The following is a 16,824-nucleotide window of genomic DNA, read 5'->3' as shown; positions in this document are numbered from 1 at the left end:
CACTTGTAGGCGGGTTCTTTACCACTGAGCCACCTGGGAAGCCCATCTTCTCCCTACCTCAACCCTATACTGTAGGTCAGTGGTTCTTAACCTTGGCTGATGCTTATAATTACCTAACTATCTGGGGGGCCTTAAAAATCATACAAACACCTGGGCCCAACTTTCAAAGCTTCTATTTAGTTTTTTGGGGTGAGGCCTGGGAATTGATATATACATAAAATTGAGAATCTTTGCTCCAGGTTAATTGACTTCCATAGCATTCCTTTTATATATTCAGCACTTTCTGGTTAGCACTTTACTTGTGCTGTTCTTCATCTTTGGATGCCCTACTCCTAACTCTTTATGTATGGATTTATCCTTCCAATCCCAGGGCAGATGTCTCTTTTCCATGTAGATTTCCCTTCAAACTCTCAGCCCAAATTTTCTCTTTCCTGTGAACTCATTGGACCTGACTTCTTATATTCACCAGTTGCTACTTGTATTGTAATTGCTATGGTTGTGTTTAAGAAGCTGGACCAGACTGTATGGAGAGTTCCTTGAGGGTCAACAACCCATGTCTTTGTCTTTGTGTTCTCTTCCCCTTGCCCATGCATGGTTGGCATTCAGTGGAATGAATGGATGGGTGGATGGATGGATGGATGACTGTCCTTACTATGCTACCAGATAAATACTGACTCATCATTTTGGGATTGCAGAATGCTCAGCAGAACATCTTCAGTCCAGCCCTCATTTCACCATGAGGGTGTCAGCCCCTTGGGCATCCTTGGGAGAGAAGATGTTGATTATCCTGAAAGCATTGAAATGAAATCTGTGGGGATGGCAAATCCATATCCAGATGCTCCTGGCAATGGCTATGGTAAGCATTTGTTAAGAAGAGTATCATTTCCTGGGAAGAAAATAAAATTCAGTGGGCTTGGGACCAGTCATTAAAGATCAGTGAGGGAAGTGGTTTATCCCTTTTCCTTCAAACACCCACTTTACAAGGGCTGAACCCTGAGGGTGTAGAGAAGAAAAGCCGTGTCATCATTTATCTGAGCACATTGGGCAGGAGTGGTGCCCGTGTGTGGAGGCTGATGGTCAGGTTCAAGCCCATGGTGGTTATGTGAGAAAGATGGTCTTAGTGTGGCCAGATCCTCAGATTTTTCTAGAGAAGCCAGAAATCTGGCCTTTTACATGTTTCAAAATAACTTTTAAAATGAATAAATAAAATCCCTGTGCTGAGCAAACAAAACAACTCATAGACTAGATTCAGTTTGTGTGGCTGCCAGTGGGCAGCTTTAGTTAAGCCCCTCCTAAAGGTGTTCACATGGTCAGCATTTGTATTTTTGGAACCTGCTAGGGACATGGAGAGTTAGAAGCAGCTCTGTCCTCATGGTACTTAAAGCCTAGGTGAGGAGATGACAAGAGCACATGAAGACTAAAGCAAATAAGCACACAGATGGATAATATGTGAAAAATCACATCATTCTCAGAATCTGCTGTATGTAAAGGTTTAGTTCTGGGAGGTAAAGAAGATTCTACCAGTTCTTATCTTCTGAGAGGAAAAAAAAGGGGACTTTTCTGATAGAGAACGCCAGCTCGTGGCACAAGTCGATGTTATAGGAATTCAGAGCTGGAGAAGGGAGTGCTTAGCCTTGAACAGAGCGTGGGGTCCAAGTGCTGGTTGGTGCAGATGAAAGACCGCTCAGCCCTGACTGGTAGGGAAGAGATTGAAGAAGATGGGGAGGAGGAAATGGGATGTGTTGCCACACACTCAGGAAAAATGCGGACTGTTACATATTTGCAGAGAAAACATTCAGCTGGGCTATTCCAAACCTTTATGCCAGGCATTCTCAGTGGGGCATACGTATCTCAAGGGATGAAAATTTATTGAAAAGGCCAGAAAAAAACCTTCCTCTTTTTATGTATAAAGAAGATACACAAACACATAGTTATACAGTATAACTATAGTATTAAAATGTCACGGGGGGGACTTCCCTGTTGGTCCAGTGTTTAAGAATCCACCTGCCAGTACAAGAGACGCAGGTTCAATCCCTGGTCTGTGAAGATCTCACATTCCACTGGGCAACTAAGCCCAGGTGCCACAGTACTGAAACCCATGCGCCTGGAGCCCACGCTCCACCACAAAAGAAGCCACTGCGATGAGAAGCCTGCAGATCGCAACTGGAGCAGCCCCCACTTGCCACAACTATAGAAAGCCAACTATAGCAGCAACGAAGACCCAGTGCAGCCAAAAATAAATAAATCAATAATGTCGTGAGGAAGGGCAATGAGGAAGAAATATCTTAAAAGACTCCTTAGGTGGCCGGTAATGAAAAAAAGTGGATTGAGAAACACTGCCCCCTCTAATGCAAGCAGAGCTAATAACTGGTTGGGAGAGTTTCCCATGCTCTGCAGACTCTGCTAAGCACTTTACTTTTACAGTCTTGTTTCCTCTGCAGCAGACACTACTGTTCTCCCTGTTACAGAGGGGAAAACTGAGGTTCAGAGAGAAACGTGCTCAAGGTCACCTAGCTACTAAATCAAAAGAGCCTGTATCAGCCAATCTCTCTGACTCCACTTTACTGCTGGGTAGAAGCAGGGAAAATGCTGACCACCAAGCTCCACAGAACACTGGAATTAAAAAGCTGTTTTTAAAAGTGGCCACATAAAGTGTGGCTTCATTCTCTGGGCTCCTTTTAGGACTAAGGTTGTAGCCCCAGCGTTCTCTTGTCTAGTGCTCTACCATCTTGTTAGACTATGCACTTCTTAAGGAGAACCCATTTCATCCATGTATCTTCCAAAGCTCCATGTGATTTTCCTAATGCTTGGCACACAGTAGGTGCTTGAGCAATGCTAACTGAATTAAAAGCAATAGCTGTAAGGGATGTACCAGTTAGCTGTTGCCACAGGAATGCTGCATAACAAACAACTCTAAAACCCAGTGTTGCACAATAAGCATCATTTATTTCTCACCCACACATCTGTGGGTTTGCTTGGAGTTTAACTGAACCACATTGGGTTTGGTTGTGTCTGATTTGAGTCCACAGACTCTGTTTAGGCATAGTGTCCTTCTTGACCCAGTGAACTAACCTGGGCCATTCTCACCCCATGGCATAAGCTGGAAACACACAAAGTGGCGAGCAGAAACATATGATGTCTCTGAGTCCTTGGTTTGGAACTGGCAAACTGTCGTTTCTGCTATGTTCCACTGGTAAAGGCAAGTCACATGACCAGTCCAACCTCAGTGGAGGTGTCCAAAGTGGAGGAAGTATAACGTTTGCTGAAAACCAACTGATTTACCACAATAGTATATATTAAGAGTTTGTGGTGTTCTGGGATTTGTTTCAAGCACTTTCATACATAGTTACATCAGTTACACGTATTCAGTTAACTGATTCAGTTTCCCCAACAATATTAACTGCTTCAATTTCCCCAACAATCCTATGTGAAGGCCTATTATTATCCTGATTTACAGACTAAGATATTGAAACTCAGACTATTAAGTAACATATACCAGAGAGCACACAGTTAATAAAGCAGCAGAGCTGGGAACTGATCCTTGGCAAGAAGTTCCAGAACCTCCCACAGTATAATTTTGTACATTTCCATCAAAATGTGCTCCAATTTTTTCTGTTATGGAGTTCATTGTTTATCATGAGTTGAATTAGACTTCATTGTTTATCATGAGTTGAATAAAAATATATTGAAATGTGACACTGTCACGTAGATGTCAAAAGTAGACTCTGTCCCTAAGAAAATCATGCCAAATTTCAAATTTATTCATGTGTCATCATAAAAGGCTACAACTAGAAGGAAGCTTTGCAATCATCTCAACAAAATTTGTTTAATTTTTAAAAGCAGGACTTTTTTATAACAGAAGTTTTAGGTTCACAGTAACATCGAGGAAAAGGTGACAGAGGTCTCAACTACCCTGTGCCCCACACGTGTGTGAGTGTGTGCTCAGTCACTCAGTTGTGTCTGACTCCCTGAGACTCCTTGGACCATAGCCCACCAGGCCCCTCCGTCCATGGAACCCTCCAGGCAAGAACACTGGAATGGGTTGCCATTTCCTACTCCAGGGAACACGTGCATGGCCTCGCTCACTATCAGGGTCCCCCACCACAGTGGGACATTTGTTACAGCTGAACCTACATTGACATATCATTATCACCCAAAGTCCTTAGCTTACATTAAGTTTCACCTTGGGTGGTACATTCTGTGGGTTTCAATAAATATATAATGACTTGTATCCATCATAAGGGTATCGTACCGAGTATTTTCACTGTCCTAAACTCCTCTGAGCTTCCTGGGTGGCGCTAGAGGTAAAGAACCTGTCTACCAATGGTGACATAAGAGACAGGGGTTTGATCGCTGGGTCAGGAAGATTCCTTGGAGGAGGAAATGGCAACCCATTCCAGTATCTTTGCCTGGAAAATCCCATGGACAGAGGAGCCTAGTGGGCTACAGTCCATGGGGTCACAAACAGTGGGACATAACTGAAGCAACTTAGCACACAAACCCCTCTGAGCTCCATCTATTCATCCCTCCAGACAAGTATTTTTCAAACTCTGAGTTATGGCCCACTAACAAGGTCCTGCTGACCATTGTGTGCTCAGTAGTAACTAGTGTGGGATTAATTGTCTTGTCTCTTCATTCCAGTGAATCCTGCTTATGTGGGTGATGAAGGTCCTGGCCCAGCTTATGGAGACCCACCCTTGTCTGGACATGATTGGCTCAGTTCACCCCAAGGTAAGGCTTCAGTGGACAGTGACCAAAAGCATCCATCCTGCAGAAGGAGCCTGTTCAAGGCAATGCAGACATTGCCACTGCCTCTTGGCCTCTGGTGTAGTAACTGATGCAGCACTTCCTTAATTTATCACAATAGGTTTTATTCTAAACATGTAGAGTTTTTTTCTCCTTTGGATATCAAGGTGTCTTTGCTAGGACTCTTCCGGTTGCAAGTGACAGAAAGCCAGCTCACCCAGGCCCAAGGCTTGTGCTGTGGGAAGGATGTGGGTAAACAAAGAATGGAAGGTAGAATTACCTTCCAGTACTTTAGTACAGAGCCTGCCATGGCACATAGTAGGTGCTCAGAGGTATTTGTTGGATGAGTTACAGGAACCAGGGCCTCTGGGTCTGAAGCCAGGAGCTCAGGGCCACCTGGACTCTTTTTCTCCATCTATTTCACAGACTGCTTCTCTTTAAACTTCAACTCATTCATCTCAACTAGTCAGGCCTTCTCTGCAGCTGGGGAGCTTGACAGCAGACACACACACAGCTCAGCGATCTCGGGGGAAATCTTCCTTTCTTTCCAGGCCTGTCGGTCATTACTGAGGAACCTCTCTCCAGCCCCATTTGGGACAGATGCCTACACATGAACCAGTCACTTTTACATAGGAAAGAAGGCTGGGTCACATGTCCATCCCATGGCTAATACATGTATTGGTGAGGTGGCATTGCCGTGATCAAAATTTTTCTGAATAATCATAGAATTATTATGATAGTCGAGGATAGGGGCAATCAGTTTGAAGAAGGCTTTGAAATCAGTTAGGAAGCTCTGTAAGGATCGCTGTGTGCTGTGAGGAAGATCTGATCAGAGGCAGAGGCCTAGGAAATAAAAAAGCATCAGAGGAGAGAGGCCAGGGAATGCTGGAAGCTAGAGGCAAACCTGTGAATACCAAGGAATAAATCAAAGACATCCTCTGCGTAACAACACATATTGTGGGGGCCCATGACTTGAAACCATCTCTCACCTTCTGACACCCGACCCTGTAGCTTCACTCTTTAAGAGGCTTCTTAAGAAGGCCTGTGTCTTTCAAGCGGCTGATGTTGCCACTTGGGAGAGAAAACCATGGGGATATAAACAATCATGCTCTCTGTCTTCCACAAGAGCAGGGAATGGCTTTAACTACTGGGAAAAGAAATGCCTTCACCTCTTAAGATGCTCTGTGGCCAATATGAAGATTAGCGCCTCTAGGTGGACGAGGAGTCCCCAGAAGGCAGAGAGCAGTAAAGAAGTAGAGGACCCAGAGATGAACCTGGATTTCTCTACCATTTCGCTTTACTAGTTCTGATTCTTAAATCATTTACAATTAATTGATGGACAGTCTTCTGATAAGAATGTCCCTTTGGTGGATCATGCTAGCAACTAGGAAGTGCCTGGTGCATAGTAGGTACTCACAAATATTCATTTATGAATGATGGACGTAGTGAATGATACATTAGCATCTGCTTACAGGAAATGACCAGGGTGAAGTAATTAAGGCACCGTGCTTTGGGACCAGACGGACTTCGGTTTGATCCTGAGCTCTTCTTACTTGCTGGTTTTGTGGCCTTAAGCAAATTACCTTTTTGGGCTTCAGTTTTCTTAGTTACAAAATGGGGTTTATTACAGTACTTACTTCATGGGGTGATTGTGAAAATCAAACAATATATTCTATTTAAAGTAGTTGGCCTGCAGGTATCGTTACTGATAGTTATCATTTATTGTTTTTTACAAGGAACTTTTTTTCCCAGCTGAGCTGGGTCTTTGTTGGTGTGTTCAGGCTTTCTCTAGTTGCGGCCGGGGGCACAGCTCTCTAGTTCTGGTGCACAGGCTTAGTTGTTCCATGGCATGTGGCATCTTCCTAGGGATTGAACCCATGTCCCCTGCATTAGCAGGCAGATTCCCAATACTAGTAATTATCATTGGTGTGGGGAGAAGGAAAGAGTTCTATTATTAGTCCAGTCCGGCCATTTAATGAGAGCATGATTAGGAGGGAGTTTAGTTCATTCCTTTGCACCTCAATTTCTCCAACTATTGAATAAACAGCACGGTGATTTCCAGATCAGGTCTGCTGTGTAGGGGCTGTGTCCAGGTGCCCAGCACTGACATAGGACAGTGGTTTAGCAATAAAGGGATTTATTTTCCTCTTGTGACAACAAGTATGCCAGGAACGAGTCCAGAGTTGTTATGGCACCTCTGCCCATGATACTCTCAATGCCCGAGGCGCCTTCTGAAGCGTCTTTTCCCATCACCCTTGGCTGGTTCCAAATGGCTGTATCTGGTCAGGAAGAAGGTGAAATGGTGAAATGCCAAAGGTTAAATCAGGCAAACTTTCACCCATTAAAGAGCGTTAACGGAAGCCACAATCTTGTTGGCTAGAGTGGGGTCACAGATCCATCCTAGGCTGCAAAAGGAGCCACCCTTTGCCACGAAGGAAGCTGGGAGAGTTTTAACTGAGCGCAGTGGCTGCATAGCAAAGGAGGCATCTGCTGATGTGAGAGAAAGAGAGAATGGGTGTGGGAAGCAGACAGACAGCAGTGGGGCCACCCAGGCAGTCAGGAGAGAGCAGCTGTTTCACTGTAAACCCATCTGGATTTATGTAGGCACATAAAACCAAAAATATAACATAAGTCTTGGACCAGAGGCACCAGTTAAAGCGAAGAGCTTTGACTGAGTCATTTAGAAGAATCTCTGCCTTCTGTTTCTAGAATCCTATTGCTTTAATAAAGAATTCTGTTTCTGGCCTTTTACCTAGCTACTGGGACAGAATCTGCACAGGAAAACAACTCCTCTTCTCAGGGATCCCCCTCTGGTGTAGATGTGGGGAGCTGTACTGTGATTTGTGGGGGACTGGTTTTGTCCATCTCATCCTGGCATTAAAAACTGTGAATGGGGCAGCTCTCTGTGACTGTCAGCACTTTTCTGGGCGGTCCCCAACAATGCCAGTGTGACTGCTATATGAGGTCTTGGGAAGCTCACCTTGGTGGGACCTAAGGCTTGGGGGAACGAGAGATGCTTTCTGGTGGTCAAGTGAATGAAATCATTGTCGAGGTTGAGCATGTCCCTTCTGGGGTCCAAAGCCATCCATCTTCAAGTCAGATTGTTCCAGAAAAGACACCGGTGAACTCAAACTCCATCCTGGTCTCCTCCATTTCTGACAGCGATGTGACAGACTCTCAGATTTTCAGCAATCGGAATGACAAAAAGGGCAAGCAGTTATTACGATTTGCAACACCTTTGAAGGAATCGTTTGCTCAGACCCTTCATAACTCAGAAAACACAGGCTTAGACACCCCTCATACTTCACACGAGAACATCCAAGGTGAGACCCTGGGGCAGAGGAGTTAGGATGGGAGCAACCGCTTCCGAGTTGCCCACAAGGCTGTGGTTTTAAAACACCGAATAGGGTGAAGGCTTGGTAGATGACCTGAGGGTGTTTGGGACTCGGAAGGGGTCACTTTGAGAGGATCTGACACCTAAGAAGGAGTTTTACCTTGATCAAGCTCATTTCATGTGCCCGGCGTTCTGCCTTTTTGTTACCCATCGAATTTAGTTTATTTGCCTGCCACTCTCTGCACGTGTGATACAGGCACACCTGTCATTTCCATTTGCTGAGAGGCTGAGGCTCAAGGAAATTAAATGACATAGCAGATCTGGGGTCAAATACAGGTCTGCCTGATTCCCAAGCCTGACACCTTAACCACTGTCCCGAACTGCTTTGCACCCAATCCCTAGGTTCGAGTATCATGGGATGCCTCTATTTGTCAAGTCCTCCATGCAACCAGGTCTTAACTGAGACCCTCCCTTGCCTCGCAACTCCTGACATCAAACACTGGTTTCCGAGATGTTGTTTCTCTTTCATCCTGTAATACTCCAGGCATGAAGTCCAGCCATTCTCAGTGACTTCTAAGAGGGGAGGGGAAAAAAAAATCTATTTGCACCAAAGCATTTTATCAGTTTAGCTCCTTTGTTGAAAGATGGGAAGTCTCTTGTCACATTGCTGTCTCCCCGAATTTCTGGGCTTTTTTCCTTTTTCACCTTTATTCCTCTGTCTGTCCCCACTTCCCTCTCAGGAGATGCTCAAATTCCTCATCTTCAGCCAAGTGATGTGGAGGCCCTCTTCTGGGAATTCTCCCTCTGCCTCAGCTGTGTCATTGAGAGGAGGAGAGGTTCCATGCAGCTCAACAACAGGGCCGGGAGCCAGCCGCTCCTACCATGGGCCTGGTGGCCCCCGCTGTTTCCCCCTATTATGGATGGGGCACAGTGCCATGCAGACACAACCCACCCAGAGGGAGAAGGCACTGCCTTTTCCTTGTTTTTTGAGTCTTGCTTTTTTGAGAAGGAAGAAATCTTTTTCATGCAACTCCTCAGCAGACCACCTCCCACATTCGCCAATGTGTCACATGCTTGGAGTTAAACAGGTCATCTGCTGGGGGCTGGGGCCATTGAGATAGGCTCAGACTCACAGGGACCTGCCTGCTGGAGATGGGCCCTGGAGATGAGAACCTGCAGATGGACCCCACCCTGCAGAAGCCCAGGACCATGAGAGGGAGGCGGGTAGATGCCTAACCTGAATTGGGATCCTATTAAAAAAGGAGAGATGACTGTGGGGTAGATGATCACAGCATCTGCCACGTGGACCCAGCCTGTGAATCTGAGTTCTCGGGAGAAGGGAGGAGGACATTCCAGGGTGGAAGAGTAGAAGATAACAGTCAAGAAGAGTAAAGAAGATGCTTGGGCCTGGAGCTCAGTGGGGCAAGAGAAAGCCGTGCAGGAAATTTCAGAGAGAAAAGAGCCAGCATGACCACACGTTCTGGCTTTGCTGAATGTGCCGTGTCATAGGAAAAAGGAAAACACGGAGTTGGAATTGCATACGAACTGTCACGTGCTTTGGCTTTGCGATGTCACATGTATATGCACCATCTTCTTGTTTTTATTCGTGACTTTTTGGCTCACTGAGTCTGCATATTCTTCTCTGTGCACTCATAAAAACATGCTCTAGATCTTTAGCACCATATTTTCAAATGCTATTATTCTGTTAAAATAAAAAAATTAATCTCCATTTTTTTTCCCCTGCAGGACAAAAGTTAATCGAGTCTCTGATACCCATGACATCTAGAGACAGAATTAAAGCCATTAGGAATCAGCCAAGGACCATGGAAGAAAAAAGGAACCTTAGGTATGAACCAAATGTTTTCTTCCTTGCACAGATTTCATGGAAACCTTAGTCTTCTACCTTTGTCTCATGTCAGAAAGCTAAGAAATAAACGCAAGGGAAGAGGCAATCTTCCTACCGAAGAATTCCACGTAATATGTGTTGGTCACCTGGACTGTGGGCTGTGCTTAGTCACCTGCTTCTAGAGAGTGGAGGACAGAAAGAGGGGAACATCGCTTTCCGGGGTGAAGTCTGGCTAATCCTACCTGGGCCAGATGCTCAAGGCTAACATCCCCGGAGATAAGTCATGTGATCAGAGAGTCACCTCTGTGTGTGTGCGTGCATGCGTGCTTAGTCATGTCTGACTCTTTGTGACCCCATGGACTGTAGCCACCAGGCTCCTCTGTCCATGAAATTCTCCAGGCAAGAATATTGGAATGGGTTGCCATTTCCTTCTCCAGAGGATCTTTCCAACACAGGGACTAAACCTGTGTCTCTGCATCTCCTGAATCAGCAGGCATGTTCTTTACCAGCTGAGCCACCTGGGAAGCCCCCCACCCCCGTGTACTCTCTCCTAAAACCCACAACCCTAGTCTAACCAGAGGAAAAAAGCAGAGAAACCCTAATCAAGGGACAGTCTTCATAATATCTGAACATTATTCGTCAAAACTGTCAAGGTCATCAAAAAGAAGGGAAGTTTGAGACACGGTCAGACTGGAGGGTTCTAAAGAGACACGAGTACTAATGCGATGTGGTGTCCTGGATGGGTCCTGGAATAGAAAATGAGCATCTATGGAAAAACCAGTCAAGTCAGAATAGTCTGGACTTTAGGTAAAAGTTACACACCAATGTTGGTTCCTTAGTTGCAACTAACCTACCTTGGAAATGTAAGATGTTAGCAGAGGAAATGGTGAGTAGGAGATGGGGATTTTCTGTATTGTTTTTCTAACTTCTCTGTAAATTTTAAACTCCTCTTAGAAAAAAGGCGTGTGTAAGGGAAGAGTTCCCTGGTGAGCCAGTGGTTAGGACTTGGCACTTTGACTGCTGTGACCTGGGTTCAGTGCCTGGTAGGGGAACTAAGACCCTGCAAGCCGTGCTGTACCAGGCAGGGGTGGGGGTGGGGGGTTGGGGTTACAGAAAACTAAAACAAACAAAACCTCAGAAGCTTTCTAAGCCCAGGGGTTCAAAAGCAAGAGTGAGGGCTGTTTAAGTCTTCAGTCCTTCTTACATTTATTACTCCTCAGCATTTTACTTTTTGCAATTTGTTGGAGTTGACAGGGCTTCCCAGGTAGTAAAGAATTCGCCTGCCAGTGCAGGAGACAAAAGAGACAAAGTTTCATTCCCTGGATCGGGAAGATCCTTTGGAGAAGGAAATGGCAACCCACTCCAGTATTCTTGCCTGGAAAATTTCATGGATAGAGGAGCCTGGCGGGCTACAGTCTATGGGGTCACAAAGATTGGACATGGCTGAACACAAGCACAAAGGAGCTGGTAGTAGAGTAAATGCAATTGCTAATAAATAATTGTATATATGTAAATAAATGATGTAATTGTTCTGAGGTTCAGAGTCTGGCAGGGAAAGTAGATGGGTCAACAAGTAACTTATAAATGATAGAAAGAATATCAGGCCAAATCAAGGGAGAAGGAGATTGCAGGGGGAGGACTAGAAGATAACAGAACTAGAGATAACAATCCACTTGGGCAAAGTAGGGGACGTCTGTGAACTGAGCTTTGAAAGATGGTGTTGTGGGCGTGGGCCTTTGGCTGGGCCAAAGGAAAGAGCCCAGAGCAAAGAAGATGTAATGAGTTCATGGAAAAGTAAAGAGAACAACTGCAGCTGGATCTTTTTGAAAATACCCTTACATTTCAAACTCTGCTTGGCTCTGTCTGTCACACAGTGAAGGCCTTGTGGTGATCCAAAAGACTTCACAGCAGGATTTTCAATCTGACATTTGAGTTGGGATTATTCTATGTTTGGGGGGCTGTCCTGTTCACTCTAGGGTATACAGCAGCATCCCTGGTCTCTAGATGTCAGTGCCACTCCCAACCCCCAATCTGACAACCAAAAAAGTCTGCAGACATACCCAAATATCTGTTTAGGCCAAAAAATCTTCCTGGTTGAGAACCACTGACTTATAAGACCCCAGCCACCTACTCACGGTTATCACTCACACTCTCCACCCTTCCCTTGCTCATTTCTGCCCATCCCAGCCTCCTTGGGGCTTCGAGTTGGCTGTTTCCTGTGCTTGGATAGTCCCTTATCCACAGACTAAACCCTCTTCTCCTTCCAGACTTTGTGCAAATAAGGAGCTATTCAAATCATAACAGGGTCTTCATCCCAGCATTTCCCGCCTCCTTACTCTGCTCTGTTTCCCCCTTCTCTTTCCCATAGTACCACTCACCTTCTATTATCTTATATTGTTTACCTATGTTATGATTACATTTCTTATTTATTTTCTTCCTCTCCCCACTAAGGTGCCTGCTCCATGAGCTGGGGAGATCTGTCTGTGTCTCACCACCTGGGACTGTGCCTGGCACGTGGCAGGCACTCAAGAAATGTCAAGGGGATGAATGCATTACCGCATTGGTGTCTCACTTTCTTCTGCTCTTTGCCACAGGAAAATGGTTGACAAAGAGAAAAGTAAGCAGTCCCGTCATATCCTGGAGCTCAACTGCTGTGCTCAGTGTCTGAACTCCATTTCACTGGTAAGTCGGTCTCTACTGAGGTCAGTAAATGGACACAGAGTAGGGTGAAGCCAGGGAGCGGGGAGAGTGGGGGTGACAGGGGACTCACAGGAAGAAAAACCAAAATTCAGGGCTGTTTCCTTGAAAGAACGTAGAAATTGGGTCAGTTTAGGTGTGGGGAAAACATAGGCATAGGAAGGTCTAAGGAGGTGCAGAGTTACTTAGTTATTTGGGCAACCTAGCTACTGTGGGTGTCACCTTCAACAGCAAACCTAGGAAGGTAATAAATAATAGTGATACAGACCTGGGTTCTTGGCCTTTCTTGATCAATAGAAATTGATAAGAGGCCAGACAAGAAATTCAGGCAAGTCTTTACTAAGGCCCCTGCAAAAACAAGTAGCAGGTTCTCTTGCTTGCTCCCCAAGTCGGGGCAGGCTGGTTCCTAATATGGGCCGAAAGTAGGGGTATGTCCAGGAGAGGGGCGGTGATGGTGATGCTATCCAACCATCCCATCCTGTCACCCCATTCTCCTCCTGCCCTCAGTCTTTCCCAGCATCAGGGTCTTTTCCAATGAGTCAGCTCTTTGCATCAGGTGGTCAAAGTACTGGAGCTTCAGCATCAGCATCTGTCCTTCCAATGAATATTCAGGGTTGATTTCCTTTAGGATGGACTGGCTTGATGTCCAGGGGACTTAGAAGCAGTGGCCTGTTGCTACTGTCAGCCCTGCTCAGTAGATATTTGTTGAGGGGCCGTCCAGCCGTGTGCTTTGTGTCTACTCGCAGGCATACCGAAGGTTCAAGAACAACCTGTCGGAACTGCTCGATTCCATCAGCCTGTGGCAGAAGACGCTCAAGGTCATCGGAGGCAAGTTCGGCACCAGCGTCCTCTCCTATTTCAACTTCCTGAGGTGGCTTTTGAAGTTCAACATCTTCTCGTTCATTGTGACCTTCAGTTTCATCATAATCCCTCAGCTAACTGTGATGGAGAAGAACCACCTCCAATTCACGGGACTGGAATTTCTAACTGGGGCGGTAAGTGCTCCCCCCACACCTGGAGTTCATACTTGGAAACCCAGGACATTCCTGCTGGCGCCCGTCCAGGCCTCTCGTTTGCCTGAGAGTCAACTGATGCAAAAGTGGGTGTTTAAAATGCTTTCTATTTTTCTCCAAAGTGACACACACAATTTCGGGAGAATTTCTGTCTCCCGAGGTGACCATGTTAACGGTTTCCGTTGTCCAGAATCCTCTTCTCTGCACATCTTTGGGCATGATGCACAGACATACACTTCTTTTTTTTTTCCAAACAAAAGATGAATTATTCATATAGACTTCCTGTGACTTGCTTCCTTCCACCTTCTTATTGGTGTTCATAGATCTACCTTTTCCTTTTTTAAAAATTTTCTTTCTACAAAATACAGTGCTTCTTTTAAACAATTTTTCCTAGTGTAGAAGAGAACAAATTAAGAAAAAGTCTATTTCACCCTTGCTCTTTTGTCTACTGCTCTAGTTTGGAGTGTATCTTTATCCACCATTTTTCTTCCTATACAGTCATAGATACATAGATACACAAGTTGATAACACTAAAATATTTTTTTAAATAAAAAGAGGGTGAGATAATACAAGTCTTGCTTTTCAACTTTTTTTGCTTTACTGTGTATGTTGAGCATGGATACACATTCATGTTATTCTCTTTATTAACAATCACAGTGTATCTACCAAGCTCTCTATTGGAGCACATAGCTCCCACTTTGTGAATTTACTTTCTAGAAGAGGTTTCTGCCACTGAGATTCTATGGATAGACAAGAGCCAAATCTGGCTCACCACCTGTTTCTACAGAGCCTGCAAAATAAGATTGGTTTCCACATTTTTAAATGGCTGGAAAAAAAAAATAAAAAGGATAATATTTTTAATTGGAATATAATTGCTTTACAATGTGTTAGTTTCTGCTGTACAATGAAGTGAATCAGTTATATGTATACATATATCCCCTCCCCCGTGGACTTCCCTCTCACCCCCACTGCCATCCTACGCATCTAGGTCATCACAGAGCACTGAGCTGGGCTCCCTGTGCTATACAGCAGGTCCCCACTAGCGGTCTGTTTTATACATTGTAGTGTATACATCCGGAGAAGGCGATGGCACCCCACTCCAGCACTCTTGCCTGGAAAATCCCATGGATGGAAGAGCCTGGTAGGCTGTAGTCCATGGGGTCGCTGAGTCGGACACGACTGAGCGACTTCCTTTTCACTTTTCACTTTCATGCATTGGAGAAGGAAATGGCAACCCACTCCAGTGTTCTTGCCTGGAGAATCCCAGGGATGGGGGAGCCTGGTGGGCTGCCGTCTATGGGGTCGCACAGAGTCGGACACAGCTGAAGTGACTTAGCAGCAGCGGCAGCAGCAGTGTATACTTGTCAATTGTACTCTCCCAATTCATCTCGCCTTCCTCTCCTCTACCCTCGTGTCCACATGTCTGTTCTGTATATCTGCCTGTGTATTCCTGCACTGCTAACAAGTTCATCTGTACCATTTTTTCTAGATTCTACATATATGCATTAATATACAATATTTGGTCTTCTCTTTCTGACTTACTTCACTCTGTATGACAGACTATATCGATCCACATCTGTACAAATGACCCAATTTTGTTCTGTTTTCTGGCTGAGTAATATTCCATTGTATATATGTACCACATCTTAATCATTCATCTGTTGATGGACATTCGGGTTATTTCTGTATTCTGGTTATTGTAAATAGTGCTGCAAAGAACAATGGGGTATATGTATCTTTTTGAATTATGGTTTTCTCAGGGTATATGCCCAGTAGTGGGATTTCTGGGTAATATGGTAGTTCTGTTTTTAGTTTTTTAAGAAAATAAGGGGCCTGTAAATTAGAGGAACAAATTAGACAGACCCAGAGGAAACAATTAGACAATTGTAGAAGGTAGAACATTGGAATGTACATGTAATTGTTGAATTGTTTCCTCCAGGTCTCTCTAATTTGTTCCTCTGATTTACACAGGCACCTTATTTCCTATAAATTGAAGTTTATACCTAAAGACTTGGTTTGTTTCATTTTAAACATTTGACCATAATACTTAATAGATGACAGAGGCATGTAACAGCTGGCTGTCCTGCTTTTAGTCATGCTTGGCTTGTTCACTGGGTCCAGGTGGTGATTACTGGGCCCCTCCATGTAAAGTTGTGCTGCTTTGCAATTCCTTTCCACCTCTAAGAGCCTTGTGATAAGATGTCTAGGTTCTCAGTGGCCTTGTTTGCCTCTTTCCTGGCAAACAAACGGTCTAAACTGACCAGTGCAGGCTTCTTATATACGGAAAAAGGAAACTCTGCCGCCCATAGTCATTCATTGCTTTCTTGGGAGATCCACCTGACCTGGGATTTATTGTCCTTTTCAGGGTTATTTTACTAACACAGTGATGTACTACGGCTTTTACACCAATTCTACGATCCGGCATGGCAACAGCGGGGCCTCCTACAACATGCAGCTGGCCTACATCTTTACAATCGGAGGCTGTTTGGTCGTCTGCTTTTTTAGTTTGCTCTTCAGGTATGGAATGTTCGCCTTTTCTGATTCTAAGCTCTTTACAGTTTTAGGAAAAATTTTAGAGACTCAAAAGTTACTGGGGGAACAGTTTCTCCGCAATTTCAACTTTCTACTCCTGTCTAATCCTTTCTTGTCCTAGAACGTAAAGTGTAAGTTTGGACAGAGGAAGAGAAATTTTCATGTGCTTTTAAAGAAATTGGTCGGTCTGAAAATAAGGATGCAATGACTCAGGTAGTTTTGATGAATGGTTGTAAATTGACAGTTGTCAAATGTTCAGTGTTAAACCTGTTCGTCTATTAGGTCTTGTAACAAAGTACCACAGACTAGGGGGCTTAATCAACAACGTTTTTTTTTTTTTTCTCAAATTCGGGATGCTAGAAATCCAAGTTCAAGATGTTTCAGCAGGATTGGTTTCTCCTGAGGCTTCCCTCGCCAGCTTGCTGACAGCCACCTTCCCACTCTGTCCTCATATGATCTACCCTCCGTGCATATCTGAGTCCTAATATCCCCTTCTTATAAGGACACCAGCCATGTTGGATTGGGCCCACTGAAATGATCTCACTTTAACTACCTCTGTACAGATCCTATCTCAAAACCCAGTCTATTTCTGAGGTACTAGGGGTTGTGTGTATGTTAGTCTCTCGGTCATGTCTGACTCTGACTTTAGCCCTGCA

The 16,824-nt window shown here is 44.8% G+C and overlaps 1 protein-coding gene across 4 annotated transcripts in view; it reads left to right on the top strand.

Annotated features, from left to right (window-relative positions):
* Positions 1-16,824, top strand: part of TMC5 (transmembrane channel like 5) — an 80,856-nt gene that overhangs the window by 28,067 nt on the left and 35,965 nt on the right. For all 4 annotated transcript variants that reach the window (XM_006073932.4, XM_006073931.4, XM_025274721.3 and 1 more), the window contains 6 exons: positions 696-856; positions 4,642-4,731; positions 9,827-9,926; positions 12,521-12,608; positions 13,370-13,618; positions 16,002-16,153. In XM_006073932.4, the coding sequence (XP_006073994.4) occupies positions 696-856; positions 4,642-4,731; positions 9,827-9,926; positions 12,521-12,608; positions 13,370-13,618; positions 16,002-16,153 (840 nt within the window). The remainder of the gene's footprint in view (positions 1-695; positions 857-4,641; positions 4,732-9,826; positions 9,927-12,520; positions 12,609-13,369; positions 13,619-16,001; positions 16,154-16,824) is intronic.

This window comes from Bubalus bubalis, chromosome 24, assembly GCF_019923935.1.
Source record: "Bubalus bubalis isolate 160015118507 breed Murrah chromosome 24, NDDB_SH_1, whole genome shotgun sequence".
Lineage (NCBI taxonomy): Eukaryota > Metazoa > Chordata > Mammalia > Artiodactyla > Bovidae > Bubalus > Bubalus bubalis.
This window is presented reverse-complemented; position numbering and strand designations above follow the sequence as displayed.